The sequence below is a fragment of the Myotis daubentonii genome, chromosome 3 (genome assembly GCF_963259705.1).
Source record: "Myotis daubentonii chromosome 3, mMyoDau2.1, whole genome shotgun sequence".
In the NCBI taxonomy this organism is placed as follows: Eukaryota; Metazoa; Chordata; class Mammalia; order Chiroptera; family Vespertilionidae; genus Myotis; species Myotis daubentonii.
Genome location: NC_081842.1, coordinates 172,992,484 through 173,017,776, shown reverse-complemented (window position 1 = coordinate 173,017,776; position 25,293 = coordinate 172,992,484). Strand labels below are relative to the sequence as shown.

The window sequence follows — 25,293 nt, the reverse complement described above, 5'->3', positions numbered from 1 at the left end:
ACCACAATGTAGTCCCATGCACACACCTAGCAGATTATAGAAAACTTGCATGTGACAGGTCCAAGGCATGAAAGAAGACCGAGAAATATACTCTTTATACTGTATGACCTTGTGCCCAGCTAAAGATCAAGGGTTCTATTAGCATAGAAGATGGAAAGGGACATTGGGGATCACTGATAATCACTGCTTAGCCCGTGCTCAGCTGTATTCAGAGCCCTGGTCTCCATAGGTATGACATGGCCATGGTAATCTTCTCAAAAGACCTTTCACATTTAGATAGGTAAATACATGAGAAACCTAGGCTCTTAATTTAGTGGTCAGGAAATTCTGGTTCTTTCCCTGCTTTAGATGTAGTCAAGTGGGCAGCAGTGGGTTGGTGTCTTAGAAACTGCCTGGAGATTCAGCACCCCGAGAATTGGCTCTGTATGCATCTGGGGTGACCACTGCCTTCCTCATCATCATTGTGGAGGATTTGTCACATACGCTAGGGCTCACAACCTTTAGCCATAAAATAATTGCATATAGCCCTGACCAGTTTGGCTCAGTGGATAGAGTGCTGGTCTGCGGACTCAAGGGTCCCAGGTTCGATTCCGGTCAAGGGCATGTACCTTGGTTGCGGGCACATCCCCAGTAGGGGGTGTGCAGGAGGCAGCTGATCGATGTTTCTCTCCCATCGATGTTTCTAACTCTCCCTCTCCCTTCCTCTCTGTAAAAAATCAATAAAATATATTTTTTTAAAAAGAAAAAAGAGTTACATCCACTTTTTAGGGATCTTGTGCATAAAATCTTATATAATGAGCTCAGGGCCAAACATGGGAGTATCTAGCATTTAGGAAGACATTCACTTCAGTGTAGATTTGCATCTGACTTTGGAAAACTGTTCACCATGCAAAAATTTTGAGTCTGTTTTCCCCAGGATTGATAGCAGTTGAGCACAGAGCTAGCTTATGGTAGTCTGCTGGTGTCTGTCCATTTGAGAAACTGAAGTTTCCCTGCTTATAAGATGACAGATGAAAGGGACAGGCTCTTCCAGGAGTTACTCTTGAAATGGTAATGTAGGTGTAACATTGTTATACCAGGAGCCTGTCCTTGAAAGTCAGGCCAGCGGTTCTCAACCTGTGGGTCGCGACCCCTTTGGCGGTCGAACAACCTTTTCACAGGGGTCTCCTAAGACCATCCTGCATATCAGATATTTACATTATGATTCATAAAGTAGCAACATTACAGTTATAAAGTAGCAACGAAAATAATTTTATGGTTGGGTCATAACATGAGGAACTGTATTTAAAGGGCCAGAAGGTTGAGAACCACTGAGTCAGGCTCTTGATCCCAGTGGGGGACATGCAGGGGGCAGCCAATCAACGTTTCGCTCTCAAGTCAATGTTCTCTCACCCTTGCCCTCTCTCTAAAAAACAGTAAAAATATTTTTTTTAAAAAATAAGATAAAATGGATGATTTCTTAGACGTGATGAAATACAGTATTTGAATAGGGCTTTAGTGTTTATCATATGCTTTCATGTCCCTTATTTCATTTGATTCTTCCTATGAGGGAGGAAAAGTTGTCTCCCCAACTTTATATAGAGAAAATGAGGCTGATAAACAGATTATAGAAAACTTACATGTGGCAGGTCCAGAACTTTAACATAGTTGTACTTTTCCCCCCAAAGCTAGTGGTTTTCCACAATGCCTCGATGTCTTCTTAATTTGCATACACACATACACATATTTATACACATACATGTGCAAACTCAGAGGCCAAGCTTATTTTTTAAAACTAGAAACTTGCTTTTAATGAAAAATAAAGATTTTTTTTTCCTACTAGAGATTTAAAAGGAGACCAAAGAGTAGCAAAGTACCAGTTTTCAGGAGCACAACATACAAATTCCTCTAGCCCAGATGCTTACAAATGAGACTGCCTATTGGGAAGCCACATTAATTGAAAACGTTCAGGTTTCACTGAGCAGGACCCGTAGCAAAGCAAGGGTAGTTCCCACAAGGTGTCCAAACCATTTTTCACCGGCCACACTTAGGACAGATACCAGGAATGACCGAGGCATCCTCCGGCTTTCACTTTGACCACCAGAACCACCTCTTCAGTCTGGTGCAGTGGCCAAAGCATGGACAGAAAGACTGGAGTTTGAATCCTAAGTGATTGGTAGCTGTGTGAGCTTGGGCAGGTTACTCAACCTCTCCAGTTTGCCTCAAAATAAGGATAATATCTTTGCAGAGTTGTTGGGAAGGTAATAGTTAAAGTAGTTAAGGTACCTGGCAAATGGTAAGTAACCAATAGCAGCTGGGGTTTTTTTATTATTTTTAGAGCTTTAAGGAAGCACAAGTTTAGGGGAATTGTCTCCCCCGCCCCCTGTGCCCCCCTCCCCCAGGGAATTATCTTAAAAAATATATCCTGCCTGGAAAAATCTGTCCTGTTTTCTGGGAAACTTAGCACTCCCATCAGGCACCCAGAACAGACAATATCATTCCTCAGGAATATTGTAGGAATAATTGAAATTTCCTTCTATTAAGCATCAGCTCACTCAGTTTTTCCTAGCATACTTCCTTGTCTCTCTTGTTGTACAGCTCTATGTCAGCAATTTCCAACCTTCTTCATCTTCTGGCACATATAAACTACTAAAATTCTGTGGCACACCAAAAAATTTATGTTTTGCCGATCTGACGAAAAAGGTATTATTTGGATTGACTTACAAAAATAATAATAATTACCTACCTTTTTGCTCCAAAGTAACTTTTAAAAAAAATCATGTGCCTCTACGTGTATGTAAGGATTTCTGGTACCAAGAATTAACCAATCAGACGCAACTTTAGTATGCGATGTGACCAATAAGATGCAACTCTATTATATGACCTATATATTTATGGTTCAAGACAGGGCATTCACACCAGACAGGTATTGTTGTTTTGGCAGCTGTCACATTTTTATTTGACAATCTAAAGGAAAAGAGGTCAGTGCCCTTGACTAAACAGTCAGGTATTGCTTATTTTAAAAATTCTGCTGGCACTCTGGTTGAAAATCGCTGTTCTATGTGTAACTCTTGTCAGCTGCCACTATTTATGTGTGTGTTCTATGGAAAAACATAGATGAACTGGGACTTAGCTCCTGGAACACTTAAATGGTCATGTTTTTTCCCCTCTGGGCTTCATTTGAAGGAGAAAGGGGAAGATGACAAGTAAAGTTTTAAGAAGGATAGGAAAATCGTGTGATTTAATACCTTCAATTTTATTGCTAAGAGAAAGAGAATGATTTTTAAGGCCACTCTGCTGATTAATAATAGAGGCGGGAGAGGATTCCCAGCCGATTGCTCTTTCATTTGGACTGTGGCCTACAGTTGTGGCTTTGGCACTTGTCTTGGTGGTGTTACTCCTCTGGCTGTGGCCACTACACTATGCAAGGGCTGACTGACGATGGGAATGAGCGGGACAGACTGGGTATCATACATTGGGAAGTGGTGATGAAATGTGGCACTCAAACTGAAGCCTATCTACCTTCTGTGAAGTCATCTAAGCTAAAAAATTTTTTTTTTTTTTAAAAAGTAAAGGACAAACAAAACATGTCTGAGGGCCAGTTGGAGTACCTTGCTTTCAGTTTCAGTGCCTTGTACCAACTATATCCACAGGCCTTATTCAATAAGGAGAGCATCTGAATTATGGACCTGAGGCATGTTGCCAAAGAAAGTTTCAATTCTATTCATTGATTTATATGAGCTAAAGCAGAAAATTGAAGAAGTGCATTTTAGAAACCTAATCACAATACATTTTGCAGCAGAGAGAACACAGTAGAAGCTCTGCCCTCATTTATTATCTGGTTAGCTAGAATTCTCTGTTGTCCAATTATCCAAGTGAATTCAGATGTCACAGTGTATAGGTCATTAAAAACTGCGAAAACTAGTCCTGGCTGGGTGGCTTAGTTGTTTGGAGCATCGTCCCATACACCAAAAGGTTGTGGGTTCTATTCCCTCTCAGGGCACATACCTAGGTTGTAGGTTTGATCCCCCATTGGACACTTACAGGAGGCAACTGATCAATGTTTCTGTCTCTTTCTCTCTCCCCCCCTCCTCTCTCTGTAAAATCAATAAAAACATATCCTTGGGTGAGGATTAAAAAATTTGGGAAAACTAGGACCTCTCAGTACTGGAGGTGCTGTTATATATTCACATTCAAACATTTAATACTGGGACCCATGGTGAGAAATACATTTATGTCATTTTCGAGCAGAATCTCACACACACACACACACACACACACACACACACACACACACACAGAGACAGACACACACACACACACACCAGAAACCCAAAATAGTATTTGAAGAAACAGTATCTTACCATATGCCCAAACTGATGTTTTCCAACCTGTTCCATTTTTATTAAAATAATGGTCATGAATTGCCAAGTTTATTTTATAATCTACTAGTAGACCACAACGTTTAGTTTAAAAAAATCATGAGACAAGGTGATTGATGCTAACACATTTTTATTTATTCATTAAATTTATTAAATAAATAGATATTTACTCAATTTCTAATGAGTGTGAGGTGGACATGGACAAAACATGGATTCTTGTCACCAAGGAGTCCAAAATCTAATGGGAAAGACATGCATGAAAATGCCTAAAAACTCAAGGCAGAACAGTCACGTTACATTTTACATGACGCTTTTTTATTATTATACATCATAATGATAATCTTTTAAGTAGGCAGGACAGAATTTAGCCTAATTTTACAGATAGGAAAGTGTGTTTTTGAAAAAGTGACTTACCCATACAAAAATAATAGAACAACAGTGACAATAGCATTTGTTAAGCATTTACTATATTTAATTTTCACTACAACCTTACTTGTATGGTGCTATTATTACACGCCTTTTACAGAGGAGGAAAGTGAGACAGAGAGGTCAAGTATCGTGCCCAAGGTCATAGAGAGTTAAGATTCTGAGGAACTAGGATTCAATCCCAGGAAATATGGTTCCAGAACCTCAATGGTAAGCAATGTATTATAGGTCTTGGAAATCAGAAAGATTTGTGTCATCTGTTTGTCTTCTCCTACCCCCACCATAAAAGTAGTGTGACATCTGCTGAGATGAGAGCATTTTGGGGTGGAGGAGATGGGGCGAAATAGAGCCCTGCCTCCTGAATAGTCCTCAGTGTGGAAAATCTTCATCAAGTTAATGAAAGTGACTGAAGTCAGCAATAAAGAGGCGAAGGGAAAGAATGCTCTCCCCCGAAGAGGGCGTCTAATCCGTTGACTCTGCCCCATGCGTCATGTGGTATTCTTGAGATAAGGTGATTATGGAGCAATCTCGATCTGGGGAAAAAACAGGAGAGTTTAGCTCTAACTGTTCACCTTGGGTTTTACCAGTGCCATCTCCCTTCCTTAAGTGCAAGTTCTCATTCAGAATCACACAGAGAAGTTTCCATTAGTATCATCCTGGAAACAGTAATATGTAGCCTTTGTTGAGCTCCTCCCATTGGAGAAACTAGGACTGTCAAACACTGAGGGTAGAGCTGTGTCCAAGCCATATCAATAATACTAATAATAGAGGATATTAATTACTTTATATGTGTTAGGTACTTTTATTACGCTCTGTTTTATAGAGTAGTGTTGAGATTGGTATATATTCCAGTGTCAACTAGTATACCCATACTGGTTTTTAGAATGTTGTAAATGAATCCAGCTGTTGTTTTTCCTGCCCCAATATGTTCTTTTAAAAGATTATCTATATTCTTAAAAATATTTTTTTATTGATTTTAGAGAGAGAGGAAGGGAGAGAGAAAGAGAGATAGATACCCCACCAATGAGAGAGAAACATCCGTCGTCTGCCTCCTGCATGCCCTGTACTGGGGATTGAGCCAGAAACCTGGGCATGTACCCTGACCTGAGCATAGGACTATGCTCAACCAACGAGCCACACCAGCTGGCCTGATATGCTCATTATATCTCTAATTTTGTAGGGTTATTAAGAGTTATTATAATTGACTTTGTTAATATTAAATTAAGAGTAAAGTTAAAAAATAAAGTGATCCCTGTAGCCATTCATGTTTTTTTCCTTAAATTTGCAAACTGGGGAGATAGTTATTCAAAAATATGTTTCACCTAAATATATTCCAGCAATATGTCTGCAACTCTGAAAACAGTTCAGCAAAAATAACTGAGAGTGCTCTTTTTGAAAATAATAATTTTCACCTTTCAAAAATGATCTTCTCTAAATTCTCTTAATCCAGTGATTATAAATCCAGAATTTGTCAAGGCACATGATGAACTCTGGGTATTTATTCTCCCTGCAGATCAGTAATGAATTTAATGAGAAGGAAATGTGCAGAAAAAGATAATTTAATATATAATTGGAAAAGATTTATTTACTAGACTTTACAGAGTATTCTGTCAAGTAACTAAATAGATTAATCTGACAGATTTGAAAAATTGGAAGTATAAAATTTGTGTTTAAAATTTTATTACAATTTTAACCGTCACCACTCAGGTTGTTTGATGTTGTAAATGAGCATTAACTTATGTGGGATTCAGGTCAGATCATACCTTCACCAGGTAATGCAGTTAGGAAAGCAGCTGTCCAGGGGCTAAAGGATCCATAAGACAGCATTTTAGAAAACTGAATTTATTTGGGCGACACTGATGAACAAAACTATACAGATTTCAGGTGCACAATTCTACTGCACAGTCTAGGCTCTCTACTGACTCACCCTCTTCCCACAAGGATTTGCATTTGCATTTGTTTCCTTGAACAGAAAACGTCTCCCAACCCGATTAATTTATTTTATGTAGACCTATGTAGAGCTCGAGCTTCCAGGATACTCTTTGGATCCCAAATGATTTGGACTGAAGTCTCTTGGAACGTATAGTTTGATTTTGTGTCCTTAGGATACCAAAATCATAATAGCCAGAGAAAGCCAGGAAAGGAGAGAAGGCAAAACTAGCTTTGTGTGTAGATTTAAGAAAATTTTACACACATGTACCTTTTTCGTGTTGTTTTGGTGATGAAACTCTGTCAGATGACTTTGGAAAAGCTTTTCATTTAGTCATTCCAAACCCTAATAGGGAAAAGGTTCCTTTTTAATCAAGATTTTCACCTGGTCTTCTCCTGAAATGATGAGAATGATGGATACTTCTGCAGTCTTATTAATTCAGGTGAAAAATGAACATTTGGTAATTACATTTTGAGAATTACAGCTATATCCAAGTTTTATAAGGCTTGAAACTTACACAATGTTGGGGTCCACTTGAAGAATAAAAATATGAAATCACAAATGTTAGGTTAGGTACACGGTCTCGTAAGGGGCTTCGGCAAAAAAGGGGCCTTGACCCTTAAGCTTCGTTACCTTCATGATAAATTCTCCTCTAATAACTACTGATTGCTTGATTTGCCCAAAATTATGAAAGAAAAAAGGGGGGAGGGGCTAGAAAATGGAAAGAAAATCCTTGTTTAGCTGGCTCCCCAACTATCCCCTCAAGCCAGCCGAGTGGTTTGGTCCTTTCTCCCGGTCCCAAGGTAAATGATGTCAGATCTGAAATTGCACCGGATTCAACCGTGCCCCCCCTTCTTCTTCCCCAATTTATTGCTTCAACAAATAGTTATTAAACAGTCACATACATTCACTAGGTGGAATAGACCCCAATTGCCTCCTAGCGTTAGCGTTAGAATGGCTAGCTCTTCCATCTCTCCCTTAGGGATCATTCCCATTATATGAAATGTGCAAAAATACGGCTGTTTCTTTCTATCCTAGCAGACAAATAGCCACTTCATTTGAGTTACAAGTCAGTCCTCCAGGACGGTAACCGTCGGGGTGGCTTTGACTTGCCGAATCTTCCAGCAAATATAGGTTAAGTTATTCGAAATGGGCGTGCCCGGATCTTACCAAGAAACCCCCTCATCCCCAAAGCTTACCAGTCAGAGCACCCAGCCCCTTTCTTTACCCAACACTCACTCCTCCCCCTCCCATCCCGCCCCGTTTTCCGCCTGCAGCCCACCTCCCCGAGACTCTCCCCTCCCTCATTCCCTCTCTTGTCCTCCTTCCCGTGGGCCAGCCGCGCTTGGAGCTGCCCTGCTGCGCGGGGGACACGGCGACACCTCTAGGGTTGCTTCCGGGCACTCTCCAGCCAGAGGGTGGCTGGCCGGGAGCCTGGAGCTCGGCTGGGCCGGCGGCTCCGCGGTGGCGGCACCGAGGACGCGCGTGCCCGCCCCCTCGCTCCCTCCCTCTCTCCTTCCCTCCCTCCCTTGCGCCGGGCGCCCAGAGCTGCGGTCCGCCCAGGGCGGTGGCTTCTTGCGCCCCGAACAGCTCCTCTACGGAGGCCGCTCCCTCTTTCCCTCCTCTTTGCGTCATGTCGGGCAGTTGATAATTTTCCTTTCTTTCTTCCTTAAAAAAAAATCTCTCCTTTAGTCCTTCCCACCTTCCACCTCTCCATCCGTCTCCCAGGTTGATTTCTTTCCTTGTCTCTGGGCTTGCCCATGAGTCTCCTCGGGAACTACCGGAAAAAGACCAGCAACGATGGTTATGAATCCTTGCAGCTGGTGGACAGTAACGGGGACTTAAGTGCCGGGAGCGGCGGGGGTGGCGCCAAGCAGAGAGTGAATGTCGGGGCAGCGGCGTGGAGTCCCGCCCGGCAGCCTCCGGACCGCGCCAGCACCATGGACAGCTCAGGTAGCGCCGCCGGCGGGAGCGCGGGGCTGAACTGCGCGGGCCCTCCAGACGCGGCCCAGTCCACTGGCCCGAGGCCCCCACCCCAGCCCTGGCCTGGGGGAGGCCCGGGTAGAGGCCAAGGCATCGAACACCACCAGGGTGTCGCGTCTCTAATTTCTCTAATCCAGGGAGCTGGAAATGTTAGATTGGTCTGGAGGCCCAGTGACCGTAGTGAGCGCCTCTTAATCTCGCTAAGGCTGCTGAATTCACCTGCTGGGAGCGGGGGAGAGGAGGGGTGAGTAGGGGAGGGGCAGGGGTGGCGCGAGGAGCGGCTGGGAAGGAGGGCGGGGAGAGGCAGCTGCTTTCACTATGCTGCTAGGGGAGCCCGAGAGAGGAAGGAGCTAGTGCTTTGATTGTTTTTGCAGCCTGGGGACGGTATTTATTCCAGTTGTTTTGGTAATACTGATGTTATTTGCAATTGTGTAAAGCTCTACCCCCTCTCGACTCTGCTCTCTGCTAGGGTTGATGCTGTTTCTTGAGTCTTTACCTGGGATCTAGAGCTCTTACACAGCTTTCATGATTTGCACAATGAAAGTTTGTGTGTTGTTTTTTTCATGTTGTCTTTGAGCTTGTTTTTCTTTAGCCATTTGCATTGAGTGTATTAATATTTCATAAGCCTTTACATGTAAGGCAAGTGGAAATGCTTCCAAATTTTGTATCTGGGCTTGCAACCATCTCCTATAAAGCAATTTAGCAAGTTGAATTTTGCTCTTGAAAATGCTCTTTTAGTGACTCCCATAGCAAAACAGTCATTTAATATATCCATGTTGGACCAGGAGTAGTGTTATAGTTGTTTCCTTACTTTTTCAAGGAACCAGGGTACAAGGCGTGTTCACATAGAGATAATTTACAACTGAAGTGTTCAGTGGTTTCTTCTACATTGATAACTATAATACTGGGCAACTGAGGACTCCAGAGGAGAGATTCATGTTCGGTTGTTTGGGAAGTAATGAAACCAAGCCGAATTTAATTCCTCCACTTTGCAAACAAATGCTTACTTCTTTAATTGTGTACACTCACTGGGCTATCATTTTCTTTCTCATCCCATAAATGGGATGAAATATTGTTAACAAATGTTCAACTGCTCGGGCCTGAAAATGAATTTTACCCATGCAAGCACTTACTGAAGTTAAATGAGGTATTGGTGGGATGTTCTCTCAGGATCATTTTAAATTGAAGCTAAGATGGGACTGATGGTTTCAAGAGCTTTGATATTGATGTTGTACATGGTTATTTATGTTTTTCCAAATCTGTGATATATCAAAATCCAAACCATCTTTAGACTAGATATTGTCTCCTTTAAATCTTAAATAAAGATTCATGTACTCCAAATGATGCCACTGTAATCCTTTCTGGAACATAGTGGACATGTAAACAAATAACTGAAATGAAAATGAACAGTATCCAAATGAGTATGGAGGAGCCCCACTTCAGGGAAATGAAAGAATTATGAAATTTTGTGTATTAAATTTTTATAAGGATTTTCACTTTTGGAATTAGAATTTTTTTTAAGTATGTTACATTCTAGAATAAATTCAACACGTATTTCCTGAGCTTGTTATTTGCCAGGTACTGTGCCAAGCACTGTGGGGAATTAGAGAGACACTTTTGGCCTCTAGGGGACAGTAACTCAAACACACAACCCCCTATGGTAAGTCCTGTTTCTTTGAAGATTATCTTTTTTCAATAAATTAGAGTTTTTCAATAATTTGAAAGAAAAATGAATTGCCTTGATAAACTATTATAATGGGAAAGCATTTTATTAATAACTAGGGGCCCGGTGCATGAAATTTGTGCACTGAGGGGGGGAGTCCCTTAGCCCAGCCCGCCCCCTCTCACATACTGGGAGCCCTTAGGGGATGTCCTACTGATGGCTTAGGCCTGCTCCCTGCTCCCCTTGGAGAGCAGGCCTAAGCTGCAGTCTGGCCTCCCTTTGTGGGAGGTGACTGGGCTGATCAGGGGAAGGCACCAGCCCCATCACCCTGCTGCTGCAGCCACTGCCAGCCACTGCAGCCGCCAAGGTGTTTTCATCAACATGGACTCCAGTCCCTTAACCATGAAAAAATGACAACTTTCTTTAGGCATTTTCAAGATGTGTCTTTCATAGGATATGACATTTCTTTCTTTCTTTTTTCTATCCTCACCTGAAGATATGTTTCCATTGATTTTTAGAGAATGTGGAAGAGAGAGGGAGAGACAGAGAGAAACATCAATGTGAGAGGGACACTTTGATTGGTTGTCTCCTGTATGAGCCCTGACCTGGGCCCTGGCCCGGGAGGAGCCTGTAACCTAGGTACACGCCCTTGATCAGAATCAAACCCGGACCCTGCGGTCAGCAGGCCGAGGCTCTATCCACTGAGCCAAACCAGCTAGGGCAGGATATGACATTTCTTAGCCCCTCCATCAGCAGACCTTCGTTTTTTCCTCCAGGAGTGTGGTGGAAAAACCCTAGATCGCCTTCTTGGATTCTTATAACCCAAGTTACCAAGAACACTGCAAGTGGTGGCGTACAGGGTGTTTAGCCAGTGCGCGGTCAGAAAAGGTGTTTACGCTCAAACTAGTTTGGCTCAGTGGATAGAGTGTCTGCCTGCAGACTGAAGGATCCGAGGTTTGATTCCTGCTAAGGGCATGTACCTTGGTTGGGGGCACATCCCCAGTGGGGAGTGTGCAGGAGGCAGCTGATCAATATTTCTCTCTCATCAATGTTTCTGACAGTCTATCCCTCTCCCCTCGTCTTTGTAAAAAATCAATACAATATATATTTAAAAAAAAAAAAGAAAAGAAAAGGTGTTTCCTCTGCAGCTCATGTGCAGAGGATCCCCGGCGTTGTGTCCACTGAGCTAGGGGTGTGTCCAGCCGGGGGCATGCCCCCAAGCCCAGCGGCCCCACATTTGCTGTGTCCACTGGGCTGGGGGACATGGACCTGGGCCCGTTGGCATGGCCGCTTGCGCTTGGCACCTCAGCCACTTGTCCTGGGACCCAGCCCACTTGGCGCCCCCGGCTGCTTGTCCTGGGACCCAGCCCGCTTGGTGTCTCAGGACCTGGGCTGCTTGGCATGGCCACTTGTGCTTGGCACCCCTGGCCGCTTGTCCTGGGACCCAGTTCACTTGGTGCCCCCGACCGCTTGTCCCGGGACTCAGCCCATTTGGCGCCCCTGGCTTCTTGTCCTGGACCCAGCCTGCTTGGTGTCCTGGGACCTGGGCCGCTTGGCGCAGGCGCACGCTCAAGCAGCCGTGGGGTAGAAACTTGAGGCGGAAGTTCCCGCCCCATGGCCGCTTGTGCTTGGTGCGCCCGGCCACTTGTCCCAGGACCCGGGTTGCTTGGTGCCGGCACCTGTAGGCCACTCCTGGCCGGGGTGTTCTGGGACCCTGGCCACTTAGGGCCTATGCGCAGGCCTATATGCTCGGAGCAGCCTGGGTCCCGAGGATGTTCCCAGGACCCAGGCTGCTTGGCACCTACGCATGCAAATTAACCTGCCATCTTTGTTGGGTTAATTTGCATACTCACTCCTGATTGGCTGGTGGGCATTGCAGAGGGATGGTCAATTTGCATCTTTCTCTTTTATTATATAGGATATTATCATCTCTGAAATGCTATTATTAGGAGTTGATTCTTCAGCTTAATCAATCTAGCACTATGTGAAGAAGTTGCAGGAATTCATTCACCTCCCCCCCCCCCCCCCACTTCCACCTCCCTTCCCTTCCTAATTAGGGGAATGCTATGGCTTTATTGTGGCACTACTCTGTATTTTATGACTATTTTGGTGCATATGTGCAATTGAGAATGCAATTTAGGCGGATGCTGTTTGGTTTGGATGAGGGATTGGGCCCAGAAAATGGGGTTTCTCTCAGTGGGTAGCAAGTTTTATTTACTAGTGCAACTATATGTGTCTTGTCTAATGATAGTTCTTTCTTCTAAGATCCTCAATGAGTGGCCTTGTGCAGTGTAAATTATCCATTTGTTTAAGATATTTAATTAAACTCATAGATCATTTCTAAAGTAGCAGTACTCTGCCCATTCATTCAACTGATTGTGCTGTGACATGCTGCATAAGATAGGTGGTTCATGGAGCTTTTGCTTTATCAGAAATGTTTATGAATGGAGAAAATGTGTCAAGGGCCCTCTAGAGAATTTAAAGCTTAGTCTTAACAATACCTTATACGTGTATAGCTATTTGTAATAGATTGAACACTTAGAGTCCAGCCGTGGGCAAACTATGGCCCGCGGGCTGGATCCGGCCAGTTTGAAATGAATAAAACTAAAAAACAAACAAAACCGTACCCTTTTATGTAATGATGTTTACTTTGAATTTATATTAGTTCACACAAACACTCCATCCATGCTTTTGTTCTGGCCCTCCGGTCCAGTTTAAGAACCCATTGTGGCCCTCGAGTCAAAAAGTTTGCCCACCCCTGACTTAGACAATAATCTCATTTCATTTACCCAGAATTCTAATAGGCAAAGTAAGCAGCATGTGAATGTGCCTAGGGATTTGGGATCGAACCTCTTCACTGTTGTTACTAGCTATAAAATCTAGACAATATTTAAGCCTGTTCCCCATCATAAAAGGAGAATCATAATAGAGCTTTACTTTGAAGCCTAAAACAACATGGTAATATATTTGCAATTTTTCTTCCCATTGCTGTCTGTGCCCTTCCAATCAGATGAGGAAACATATTCTTAGAGATGACAGGAGACTTGTTCAAGGTAAAATAGCTACTTAGTAATAGCTAGATTGTTGAAAAAGAAACAATATTATCTACTTCGACTTTCCCATCTGTCTTTTTTTACGTGAAAGAGTGACAGATGTTCAGAGAAGTGTAATGACTTTCTAAGTCAACAGATTCTCAAGTGGCAGATTACAGAGCGCCCGCCTAGCCATATGTAACTTGCGGAGCTCTCTACCTGCCCTGGCTCTCTTTATCTTTATTGGAATTATTCACTAGAAAAGATTGTCATTCCAAGGTAATCCTCTGATATCCCAATGGCACTTCAACGATCCCAGTTCATTAGCCCAGAAACCCCATATTTCTCTTGTGTGCCTTTCACCTTCTATGGTAAGTAGGATCCAGAAAAGCAGAACTCCCAATCTTAAGTCACTAAAGTGTTCCAACATTAGGCTTTACTTACCATATTCATAATGACAAGCTATAGAGCAGTAGTTCAATTAAAAGTATAAGGATAATGGCCCTGGCCGGGTGGCTCGGTTGCTTGGAGCACCATCCCATACATCAAAAGGTTGAGGGTTCAATTGCCAGTCAGGACACATACCTAGGTTGCAGGCTCCATCTCCAGTCAGACAATGTATGGAAGGCAACCAATTGATGTTTCTCTCTCTCTCTCTTCCTCTCTCTCTAAAGTCAATAAAAACCTATCTTTGGGTGAGGTTTGATTTAAAAAAAAAAGTATAAGAAATGAAGAATGTTGAACTACTTTCCTGTTTAGTATGGATCTGATTGGAAACAAAAATTACTTTTAACAAATACAGGAGGGGCAAAAATAGATTTACAGTTATCTGTGTGGAAAAATAATACAATAATTAATAAATAATAATACAAGACTAAAATCTGTGTTTGGAGTTCTCACAAATGTATACATATTTTTGCCCCACCCTGTGATGTCCACATTTTCAGGTTATCACCTACTTATTCTTTAGGACTTGGCTTCAGTATCCTCAAACCCTAAAACAGCGTTCTCCAATCTTTCGGACCTCACTGACCACCAGTGGTCCGTGGACCATGGGTTGGCAACCGCCAACCCATAGGTTGCATGAGAGGCCATTCTCTATGCTCCTACAGCAGCCTATACATCTCTATCACAGCTGTCATCACATTGAGTTGTCTGTCTGGCCTGTCTCTCCCTCTAGACCAGTGGTTCTCAACCTGTGGGTCACGACCCCTTTGGCGGTCAAACGACCCTTTCACAGGGGTCGCCTAAGACCATCCTGCATATCAGATATTTACATTACGATTCATAACAGTAGCAACATTACAGTTATGAAGTAGCAACGAAAATAATTGTATGGTTGGGTCACAACTGGGAACCACAGATGGGATTCAACATGCGGCAATGGCAGGGCACCGAAGATTTGGGAGCAGCGGTGAGGCAGGGCCAACGTATCCAACAGGCATAGTGTCACAATAATCATAAGGTGCCAGGAGCCGGTCCATCCTTGCTGTTTCAAGGGACCTGGCATATATGGCATACTGTTCTTAATATGTTTGCTCACCTTCTTGGCGCTGTGTTTTAACCAAGGTCACCTCTCCGAGAAAGGTTGTTTCCCCAGGTAGGGATTTTCCCCTGAAGTTAGGGAGGGAATAAAACCTCTTAACTAAGTGCCAGGTGGGTAATTAATCACTTTAACTATGAACAATCATGCTTAAGCTACATAATCTTTACTCCCTGGAATGGAGGTAAGAAACGCCCTAACCTTTGGAATAGAGATTGATAGGATTGGAATCAACTGGTATAAATACAGATGTAACAAGACAGAACTTAGAAGACAGAACCTACTCAGAACCTAGAGACAGAAGAACTTCGCTGGAGAGAACATGGCAAAAGATCCTGGACTGAACCTGACTACAGAAATTGGCAAGAGAACCTGACTAGAACCTGGTGACTGAACCTGGCTGGAGAACCTGGACAGAACCTGGCTGGAGAACCTAGCAAGAGAACATGGACACAGAACCTGGCTGGAGATCCGAACCAGAAATTCGCTGGGGATTCTGAACAGAACTTGGCTGGAGATCCGGGCTAGAGATCCTGGCTAGGCTGCTGATCAACTGAACGCTGTCTCCGTGTCATTCCTTCTTCGCCGACTCTGTCCGCACCTTTGGGGACCCCTGGACCTGCTGGTGTTGGACCCCAGCAATAAGGTCCATGAAAATGTTTTAATTTTAAGTTCTTTTAAAAACTAGGAACTGTATTTAAAGGGCCAGAAGGTTGAGAACCACTGCTCTCGACCAGTGGTCGGCAAACTGAGGCTCGCGAGCCACATGTGGCTCTTTGGCCCCTTGAGTGTGGCTCTTCCACAAAATACCACATGCGAGCGCGCATGTACAGTGCGATTGAAACTTCGTGACCCATGCGCAGAAGTGGGTATTTTGTGGAAGAGCCGATATTTTGTGGAAGAGCCACACTCAAGGGGCCAAAGTGCCTCATGTGGCTCTCGAGCCGCAGTTTGCCGACCAGGGCTCTAGACTCTAAGTGAAATACAGAGCCAAGCTGGGTCTTATTCACCTTTTCATTCTTTTTACTGCTTGGTATTTATTAGGAGTCTGATAAATACTGGTTGGATGAATGAAAACATGAATAGATTTTGAATTTTTTAAAAGGGCATTTATAATGAAATATGTCCATCCAAACTAAAAATAATCATACAGCTAGATTTTAACAGAAATGAGGCCAGACTTGAAATAAATTAAACTGTTGGCAAAAAGCTAGACCAATTCAATAATGAGTATGTTTTATGTGCAAGGACACTAGAAGGGGGAGAAAGATGATGAATACATAGTCCCAGGCCCCCAACAGTTTTCTAATGTGCAAATGTAAAGAAATTAGCTCACCAAAAGACTGGGCTCTTTTGATGCTACTATCTATTGTGTGATTCATCGTCCAGATAATGTTTTTCAGCAGAAAAAAAGAAACACCAAAGATTTACTTTTTTTTATTTTTACAGACTAATAATAGATGACTTTTATCTGTAGATCTGTGTGTTTCTTCATCATTATCACAAAGTATGACTCTTAGCTATTTTCAGGTTTAATAGTAAAACTTTTTTGATTCATGTTCGTCTGTCTGTAGTATATGTAAGCTTTATGGTGACTTACTGCTTTTTATAACCTGTACTCACCGTCTTGAACCTCTTTAGGAAAAAATCTATAATTTTGAGGTGGATTGAAAAATACTGGGGTTTACATTTTCTTGTTGGCAAACTTGTAATACAGGAAAAAAACGAAATTGCAGTTATTGCATATTAAACAACATCTCCTGAAATTTACTTGGAAGCTTTTGACAGAACACCTCAGTATCTGAGGAATAAGTCCTTCACGGTCCAAAGAATTAGGAAATTTCATGGCATGTGCCAAGAGATATGGCAGTTTTTACTACCTTTAATTGCTGTACCTGACATGTATGGGCCATAGTCTAGATCCAAAATATCTTTTTATTTCAATAATGCATCAACGCACAATTTTAAAAGCTACTAGGGATAGAAATTAAAATTCAACTGTGTGTGGTGTTAACAATGCAGATAACTTCACCCAGGAAGCAATCAGATGACTCATGGCCTTCTGTGCAGTGTTGGGATTGCATGTGCAGAAAATTACTCTTGGCGTGTTGCGGTAGAGTCCTCTACCTGAATTTGTTTGGCATATGTTCTAAGCCACTTCCTGATGTTATGTTGTGAGAGAAATACCCATTAAAATTGGGTATATTTGGCCAACAACAGGGTGAATAAGTGGTGTAATAAGAGCCATATAAAATGCCATGGGGGTTCAGAAGAAGGAGCCATAGTTTCAACCAGGAGGACTTGGGAAGGCCACCATGGGATGTGATGTTTGAGCCAGAAGTTAGTAGGTGTAGAAGGAAAGGAAGATTGTTTCGGGCCGAGGGCTAAGGCACAGTGGCATCACGTGCGTGATGTGGTGAGAGAAGCAGCATTTAGGCCTAGAGGCTGGAGTTCATCTAGGTGGGAAGTTCTATGGTGGATGGCATGGGAAGAGAGACTGAATCCAGATCAGGGCGAGCCTGCTGAGGAGGTTGACCTTTATTCTGTAGGCAATGGCAGGGCACCGAAGATTTGGGGGCAGCAGTGAGGCAGGGCCAACGTATCCAACAGGCATCATGTCACAATAATCAGAAGGTCCATGAAAATGTTTTAATTTTAAGTTCTTTTAAAAACTAGAATTTTACACTTGCTGAGAGCCACTGTGGTCTATACTCCCAGGCCCTCAAAGGTGTACAGTTGTTCTGGACTACCATTTGGAATACTTTTCATTGAAAAGCAGTCAATGACAGTGGAGCCCTATCAAAACGTGCCCGGTGATGATGCTAACTAAATACAAAGTGATCGGCTTTCAACTGCTATTCTCAGAAGAGAAAAGCTAAGGTTCTTATATTCTGCAGTAGGGAGAGGAAAGGAGAGAATGAAATAAATGTTTGATGCACATTTGTTTGTAATAATCTCTATGTAGCTAATAGATGGAAAAAGTTTTTTCTTTTCTTTTAATATAGCAACAGAGGGCTGACTGAAAAAATACTGGTTTTTGTTATTCTTGCAATAATGGGGCTCTTCATATTATGAAATTGAAATCTTTTGACCTATTTATAGCATTATGGCAGGGTTTACTGTGCTTCATCTCCTTGGACCCTTTATTGGCCAAGACAGCAAACTATCTATATTGTAGGTGGCTCATCTGTAAAATTAAACTTGCATACGTTAGGGATAACAATTATGAGACACAAATGCTTCCCCTCCCCTGGTGAAAAAAATAAATAAGAAACACCAGAATTTAAAAAATGAGCATAACAGTGAGGAATTATTATTCTTTATACAAATGCAGTTGACATATAATTTTCTAATGAGAGAATGGGCACTCAAGGGGAAAGTGCCCAGGGCCCACAAAAGTCTTACTGCAGCTCCAGGAAGAAGAATGGAATGTGTGGATCCTGGAGACGGTTTGCAGGTTTAAAGTTGAATCCCAATGTGGTTCCCAGCTGTGTCCCGCTTCCCTGGGAAGCTGGTGGAAAACATGGATTCCTGGGCCCAGAAATTTCTGATTTAGATAGGAGGGAGGGGACGTCCTGCCTGGAGGACAGGGAGAACGACTGGGAAATAATGAGCGCCCTCACCAGGGCAGTGCCCTTGGGGCTGTGGGAGAAAGAGGCAGCTCTGGAAAGCATCACAGGAGAATGGACAGACTGACAACTGACAAGTCCTGGGGTGGGAGGTGTAGGGGAGCTAGCGGCATCTAGCCTGGGTGGCAAGAGAGGAGGGAATATTTCTAGTCTTGGCTAGAAAGGGAAAATGTGACCAACTGGTTTCCTATGCTGCAGAATGCGCCAGGAGCCCCTGGTGGAGGAGCTGAATATACACTGGCAGCTTGGCACGAGGTTTCACCAGGCTTTCAGCCTTTGGTTGGCTGCCCATGAGGCTGGGCAGCTCTTGGGGGAGTGCTGTGGAGAGGTCTGGAGGCAAGAGCAGGCTCTGTGTTTGCCTGGGGGCGGGGTCAGGTATCAGTGGAAGTGCTAGAACGGAAGCCCTATGGCCTGAGGTGGGAGGCTAGGACGGTGTAGGGTAGCCAGCCTGCCCTTATGTCCCTTCTCCCTGGGCGAGCTTCTGGTTCCTTGCCTGGTGATGGGGGCACAGGAAGAAAGCTCAAACAGCAGTGAAATTTGGAAGATGATTATTGATGCAGGAATTGTTGGTTTCTATGGAAACAGACAAATGCCTGGCAAAAACCCTGACCCCAGGATTGCCTTGTACTTGCATTTGGCCACTTGAGCATTGCAGCAAAAATCTTAGCAGGTTAACAGTCCTCATTTCTCCCTGTCCCTTGATTCTTCTTTCACCACCTCCCTCTTCTGTAGTGCCCCTTCCTTCTGTTTCTCCTTCCCCTTCATCTTGACTCCCTCGTCCCTCTCTCCTCCTCTGTTTCTGCTGCTCTCCTGTTCTCTCTCCTCCTGCCCTTTCCTGTGTGGGTCTTCTCCCCTTCTCTCCTGCCAATGAGTCAGCGTATTTGGGAGACTTGGAGCCATAAGGTGTGTGGATGACGGTAGTGCTGGGGCGTGTGTGTGGGTGTGTGTATGACTTAGATCCCAGCTTGCTGCATGTGGCCTGGGGTGTCACTTTCCAATTTGGGTAACTGTATCTGACCTACCTAAAATTTCACGTACTGTTTCAATTAGCAGAATGTTCCACACACTGGCTTGGTGATGAGAGGTTTCATAAGCCTCCATCCCGGAGGCAGCTGCATTTCTTTCAGATGAGGGAAATGATATTGCTTATTAATTCACAACAAGGCAATGCAAAATAATAGCTGGCCACTGTCCCCTCCCTCACTGTCCAACCTCACCCCGGAGATCTTTGTCTTCCTCGCCCTCTCTCCTGTTGCTGAAGCCTAGATAAATCGCTCTATTCTCAACCCTTCCGAGTTCAGTTTTTGGATGCTGTGGAGCCATGGGGTTATTAGGGAATCATGAGTCAGAAACCTAAATATGAGCTCTGGCTTTATCATTTACAAAATGAGACTTTGGGCAGGTGATTCAAGTGAGAAAAATCATCCCGACCCTGCCTGTTTCGCGGGCAAGGTGAAATGTGAGCATGTAGATGAAAGCACTTTGCAGTGAATAACTCTACTCTTTCATTTCATAAACGTCTCCCGACTGCCTACTATGCGTTGGCCCTGTTCTAGGCGCAGGGATACAGTGGAAGATGAGACAGATGAGGCCTCAGCACTTGTGAGCTTATATTATCGCGTAGAAGATATACGATTAACCAGGAAACCAAGATAAAGAATTATATGGTACGTTAAATGCTATGAGGGACTGGAGTGAGGTGATAGTAACTCAGGGAGCTGGTGGGAGGAGAGAGGCCTATTCTACAACCCTGATCAGGAAAGCTTTTTTGAGGAGGTCACATTTGAACTGACACCTGGAAAAAAAATAAAGAAAGAGACAGGAAAAGAATAAAAAAGACGAGAGGGAGAAAGCTTTGCAGGAAGGAGTAGATAAGTGGTGGCACTGGCATTTAGTGAGCCAGGAGGGAATAACTGCAAAGAAAGTCCGAGTTGTGTAACAGACCATTTAGGCTGCTTACACCACGAAAGAATCGGAGGTGGCTTTCTAGGGATTCAGATTGGATTTACGTGGCACAGATGAGGTCAGCAACTGGACTGCTCAACACTAATGGTCAGCCTTTCTTTTCTTTTTTTTTTTCAAGATCAAGTGAACTAACATTTTCACAGCATCTTAGCTTTGGCAACATGCTTTTTGATACCCTTTTATATTTAGTTGTTACAGTTATCCAGTGAAGTAGGGGCATCCACAAAATGTTTTAGAGGTGAGAAGTTATGTTAAGTTCAATGAGCTGATATACAGCCAAGCCAGCAGATGGCCTGCCCTCCTGACATATTTGAGAGTGACAGAGCCGGCAAAGGAGGAGACTTGAGATCTTGCACCCTGTGGCCAAGATGTATCAGGTCTTTTAGGAGGAGACTCGTGAGCGCGATAGAACAGGAAAAATTGGGTTTTAACTGCTAGGGAAATTAGCTTAGGTTGCCTCAATAGCAGGATTTCACTTTATTTATTGGTCTTAATTCCCCTAACAGGGTAGGAGCTGGCTTTGTCTGCCAGTGAGTGCCAGGAAAGAGCTGTCTCCATTATGCCTCTTACTGGTACACAGAACCCGGGAGCCTTTCACACACTGTCTTATTTTGTGAGCATTTGCAGTCGTAACAGAAAACCATTCTCTTTCATGCGCTGCTTTGTTTTCAAGCCCTTGCGTGAGACCTGGGCTTCTTGTATCTGAAGAACCAAACCAAAACAAAACCCTGTTTTTGCTCATAGCAGTGATACATATTTATGAAAATTTTTTAAACACAGGACAGAATTCAGAGAGTGAAATAAAAATGAAAATAAAAGTCTATTTCCTTTTCCCCCAGCTTTTAGTAAAAAAAAAAAAAATACTCTCTAGCTATAATTAGCATTAATTGTTTCTTGGATATACTTAGAGTTTCCTATGCCTATGCAAGCTTATATACAACCACATAGACATAAGCAGATTCCTGCATACCACACATGCATATAGATACACATTCATATATAATGTATACCTGGAATCCTGTACATGCTGTTATTTCACTTGTTTTTTAAGTAACACTATGTCGTTGATAACTTTCTACATTAGTACCTAGAGGTACACCTCATTTTCTCTAATGACTGCTTTGAATTGCACTGTCCCAGTTCCTTTATTGATAGGCAGTAAATATCTTTGAGCACCTATTTTGGTAAGCTGTTTTTAGAAGTGGAATTGCTAGGAGAAAGAGCAGATGTACTTCACGTTATGATAGATCTTGCCAGATCCCTGTCTTAGACCCTGTATCAACTTAAGTTCCTACTCACAGTGTGTGAGACTGCTTGTTTCTCACATCCTTGTCAAAGCTGAGTATTATCAAACTTATTTAGTTTTGGAAGTCTCGTAAGTGAGAATAGTGATGATAATGGTTCACTTAAAAGTGGCATCAAGTCTGGCTGGCATGGCTCAGTGGTTGAGTGTCAGCCTATGAACCAGGAAGTCACACTTCAATTCCGGGTCTGGGCACATGCCCAGGTTGCAGGCTCGATCCCCTGCTAGTAGTTGTTTTAAATTCAAGTTTTGATGTCACTGACCAGTTTTGTAACCTTGGGCAAGTCGTTTTACCCCATGAGCCCCTGAGTAAAACAGGTAATACCTTCCTCATCATATTGTTAGGAAAATCAAATGGGACAAAGTATAGAAAAGTGCCCAGTGCATTTTCTGACCTATATAGTAGATGCTTGATAAATATTGGCTGTATCAGGAGGTTGAAGCTAAGTGAGGCTGTGTTGGGAATAGTTTATTATTTCTTCAAAGTGGATCATTTTGCTCTCTTCATTTTATGAGGTTCTGAGCATTTTCTTCGTTATATTCATTCTGGGATTGTTCATAAGCTTTAAGAACAATTTGTGGTCCTCATAACTATGCAGGCTATTTATCACCAGTCAGCAGGCTTGTTACATTATGGGGTGCTCAAGGTAGCCCAGCTAAGGGGAATTTTGAGGGTGCAGGATGAAACCTAGGAACTTTCCAAGGATGAAGGGAAACTAGAATTTATGTTCTAAGCATGATTAGTCATTACTTATTTTTTCTGGATCTTTATTTATTCTCTCTCCCCCCCACCCCAAGTATTGCTGCAAAAACTAGTCCATGTAAAGCAGTGGTTCTCAATGAGGGACTATTCTATGCCCCTCTCCCCAACATTTGGCAATGTCTGGAGACATATTTGATTGTCACAATTGGATGTTACTGGCATCTAGTGGATAGAGGCCAGGGTGCTGCTAAACAGCCTCCAGTGCATCAGCTCTACACAATAAAGAATTATCTGGCCCAAAATGTCAACAGTGTGAAGGCTGAGAAATCCTGATATAAAAGGAATGAATGTATTGATTATGAGTTGAAGATAGAAAATATGGTGAAGTAGGGGTCCATGGCCCATCAAGCTGATGGTACTGGCCAGTGCTACCAATTAAACCATATCTAAGAGGAATTCCTTCTGGCTGCATGAAGGTCCTTTGCTTTTCAGGGAGATGGTGTGGAAAGGACTTAGTTCTAAAATGATTCTGGTAGGTTGAGTTATTACCTGGAGGCAGCCAAAGCCCTAGGAAGTTCAAGTGTATGTCTCAGTTTCTTTATTCATTCGAGCATTCATTCATTCATTCATTCAGCAAGCACCATTAAGTGACAACCAGCCCCAGTACTGTGCTGTGAGATAAAAAATAAAAGGAACTAAAGCCATGGATTCCACCCCAGAGGAGCTTAGAAGACAGCATTATTGTGGTTAATGACTCAGATCTGGATCTGTGTTTCCTGGCCTTGAATCCAGTCTGCCACTTTCCTCATTTTAGGGTAAGGTAAAGAATATCTATCTCACATGATTATTGGGATGATTAAAGCATTGGCATAGCCCTGGCTGATGTGGCTCAGTTGGCTGGAGTGTCATTCAGTGCACTGAAAGAATACGGGTTCTATTTCCAATCAGGGCACTTACCTAGGTTGCGGGTTCAATCCTTGGGTGGAGCATGTACAGGAGGCAGCCAATAGAGGTTTCTCTTTCACATCGAGTTTTCTCTCTCTCTCTCTCCCCACCCCCTTTCTCTCTCTGTTTTTCCCTCCCTCTCTCTCCCTTTCTCTAAAACCAATAAGTTGCCTGGTTGTTGAGGCTCTTTGGTTGAGCATTGACCCATGAACCAAGAGATCCCTGGTTTGATTCCTGGTCAGGGCACATGCCCGGGTTGTGGGCTTGATTCCCAGTAGGGAGCATGTGGAAGGCAGCCATTCTATGTTTTTCTCTCATCAATGTTTCCCTCCCTCCCTCCCACTCTCAAAAATCAATAGAACATGTTTAAAAAAATAAAATCAGTAAGCATGCCCTCAGGTGAGGATTAAAAAAAGTGTTGACGTGGAGTATTTACTAGTAGAGAGTGTCTAACTCAATAAAACTTTAGTTGTCTTTGTTATTTTTGTTTCACTGTTATTACTGGAATCTTGGAGCCTTATGAATGATCTGGTTTAGGGTTTTCAAATTTGACTAGTACCAGGTTCCTTTTCTCAATAAACACTTATTTAGACTGACAATATATGAAATACATGAAAACAGCAACTTTGGTTAAAATAAGATGGGAGGCCAGATACTGCTTTCTTAGGACCACTCACCTCTCTACTCCCAGGAGTGGTTTCTTGTGCATAGCTGCAGAACCTGGGGCTGTGTGGGATCCAGTTTGACAACCACTGATTTCATCCAGTCCATTCATTTTAAGAGAGAGGAAGTGATTTAAAGGGTAGATAAGACAAGAACATGAATAGCTCTGATGTGCTTGTGCCAAACACAGAAATGATGCTATATGAGGGAGTTCAGAGAAGACAGAGACAAGCTCTTCCTTGGTTAAGTCATATTTAGGGTTGCTTGAAGGATGGGTAGGATTTGAGCATTTCAGATAAAGTTGGAAAGAGTATTTTCAGAGGAAGAAATAGAATGATAAAAGGATGGAAGGAAAAACATTGGAGTCTTTGGTCTTTATCTTAGTGAATTATCTTTGGCTGAAAGTCATAGAGGTCTACTTCAAAACATCTTAATTGAAAACCAAAGAGAGGGAGTTATAAAGTTACAGGGTACCTTCTGGGTCCCAGGGTCAGAATGTGGAGTTCTGGGGCTGGAACTCCAGAGCTGAGAGCCTCCTGGCAGCCCACCCTCTGCAGTGCTCAATGGTTCTTGTTTTGCTCTCCTGTGCATTTGCTCTATCCTTGAGTCTCTGTAAATCAGTTTCCTTGTCTTCTCTGTGTCCGTGGCTTCCTGGAAGTTCCCAGGTTTACATGTCACTAATTCAAGTGATCAGTCATCACTGTTCATCTGTCTCTGAATACCAAACTCTAAATTCTAGAAGGAGAGAATCCCATTGTCTCAATAAATGTTATTGGGCACCTCTCATCCAATGGCTATAGTCAGAGTAGGGGATGTGAGGGGCCTGTCCTGCCCTGTTAATGTGGTTGGTAAAGCCCAGTGCAAAGTTGAAAAAGGAGCAGACTGACCCTCAAGTTGCTCTTTCACCATTAGCTGAGGCTTTTATGTTTCCATAACAAAGTATGGGGTAGGTAATAGGGGTGAGAAGTAAGTTAGTGGGTTGATGAAGGCGTCTCTGAAGAGGGACACTAGTGCTGACTCTGAAATGTAGGCAAGATTTCCTCAGGTGAGGAAGGCAACGAGGAAAGACATTCCTAACAGGAGCTGACTAGAAAGGTGGGAGAACATTGGATGTTTGAGCCACTGTGAGCAGCTGAGTACCTATATG

General features: G+C 43.1%; 1 protein-coding gene across 6 annotated transcripts in view; it reads left to right on the top strand.

The window, feature by feature from the left end:
* Positions 1-25,293, top strand: part of DNAJC6 (DnaJ heat shock protein family (Hsp40) member C6) — a 130,189-nt gene that overhangs the window by 24,166 nt on the left and 80,730 nt on the right. The window contains exon 1 of one of the 6 annotated variants that reach the window (XM_059689279.1): positions 8,322-8,670. The exons of 3 other annotated variants lie outside the window; for them this stretch is intronic. In XM_059689279.1, the coding sequence (XP_059545262.1) occupies positions 8,478-8,670 (193 nt within the window). In that variant the 5' untranslated portion in view covers positions 8,322-8,477. Of the gene's footprint in view, positions 1-8,321; positions 8,671-25,293 lie in introns of those variants that run through there. 2 more of the 6 variants (XM_059689275.1, XM_059689276.1) reach the window with 2 other exon arrangements.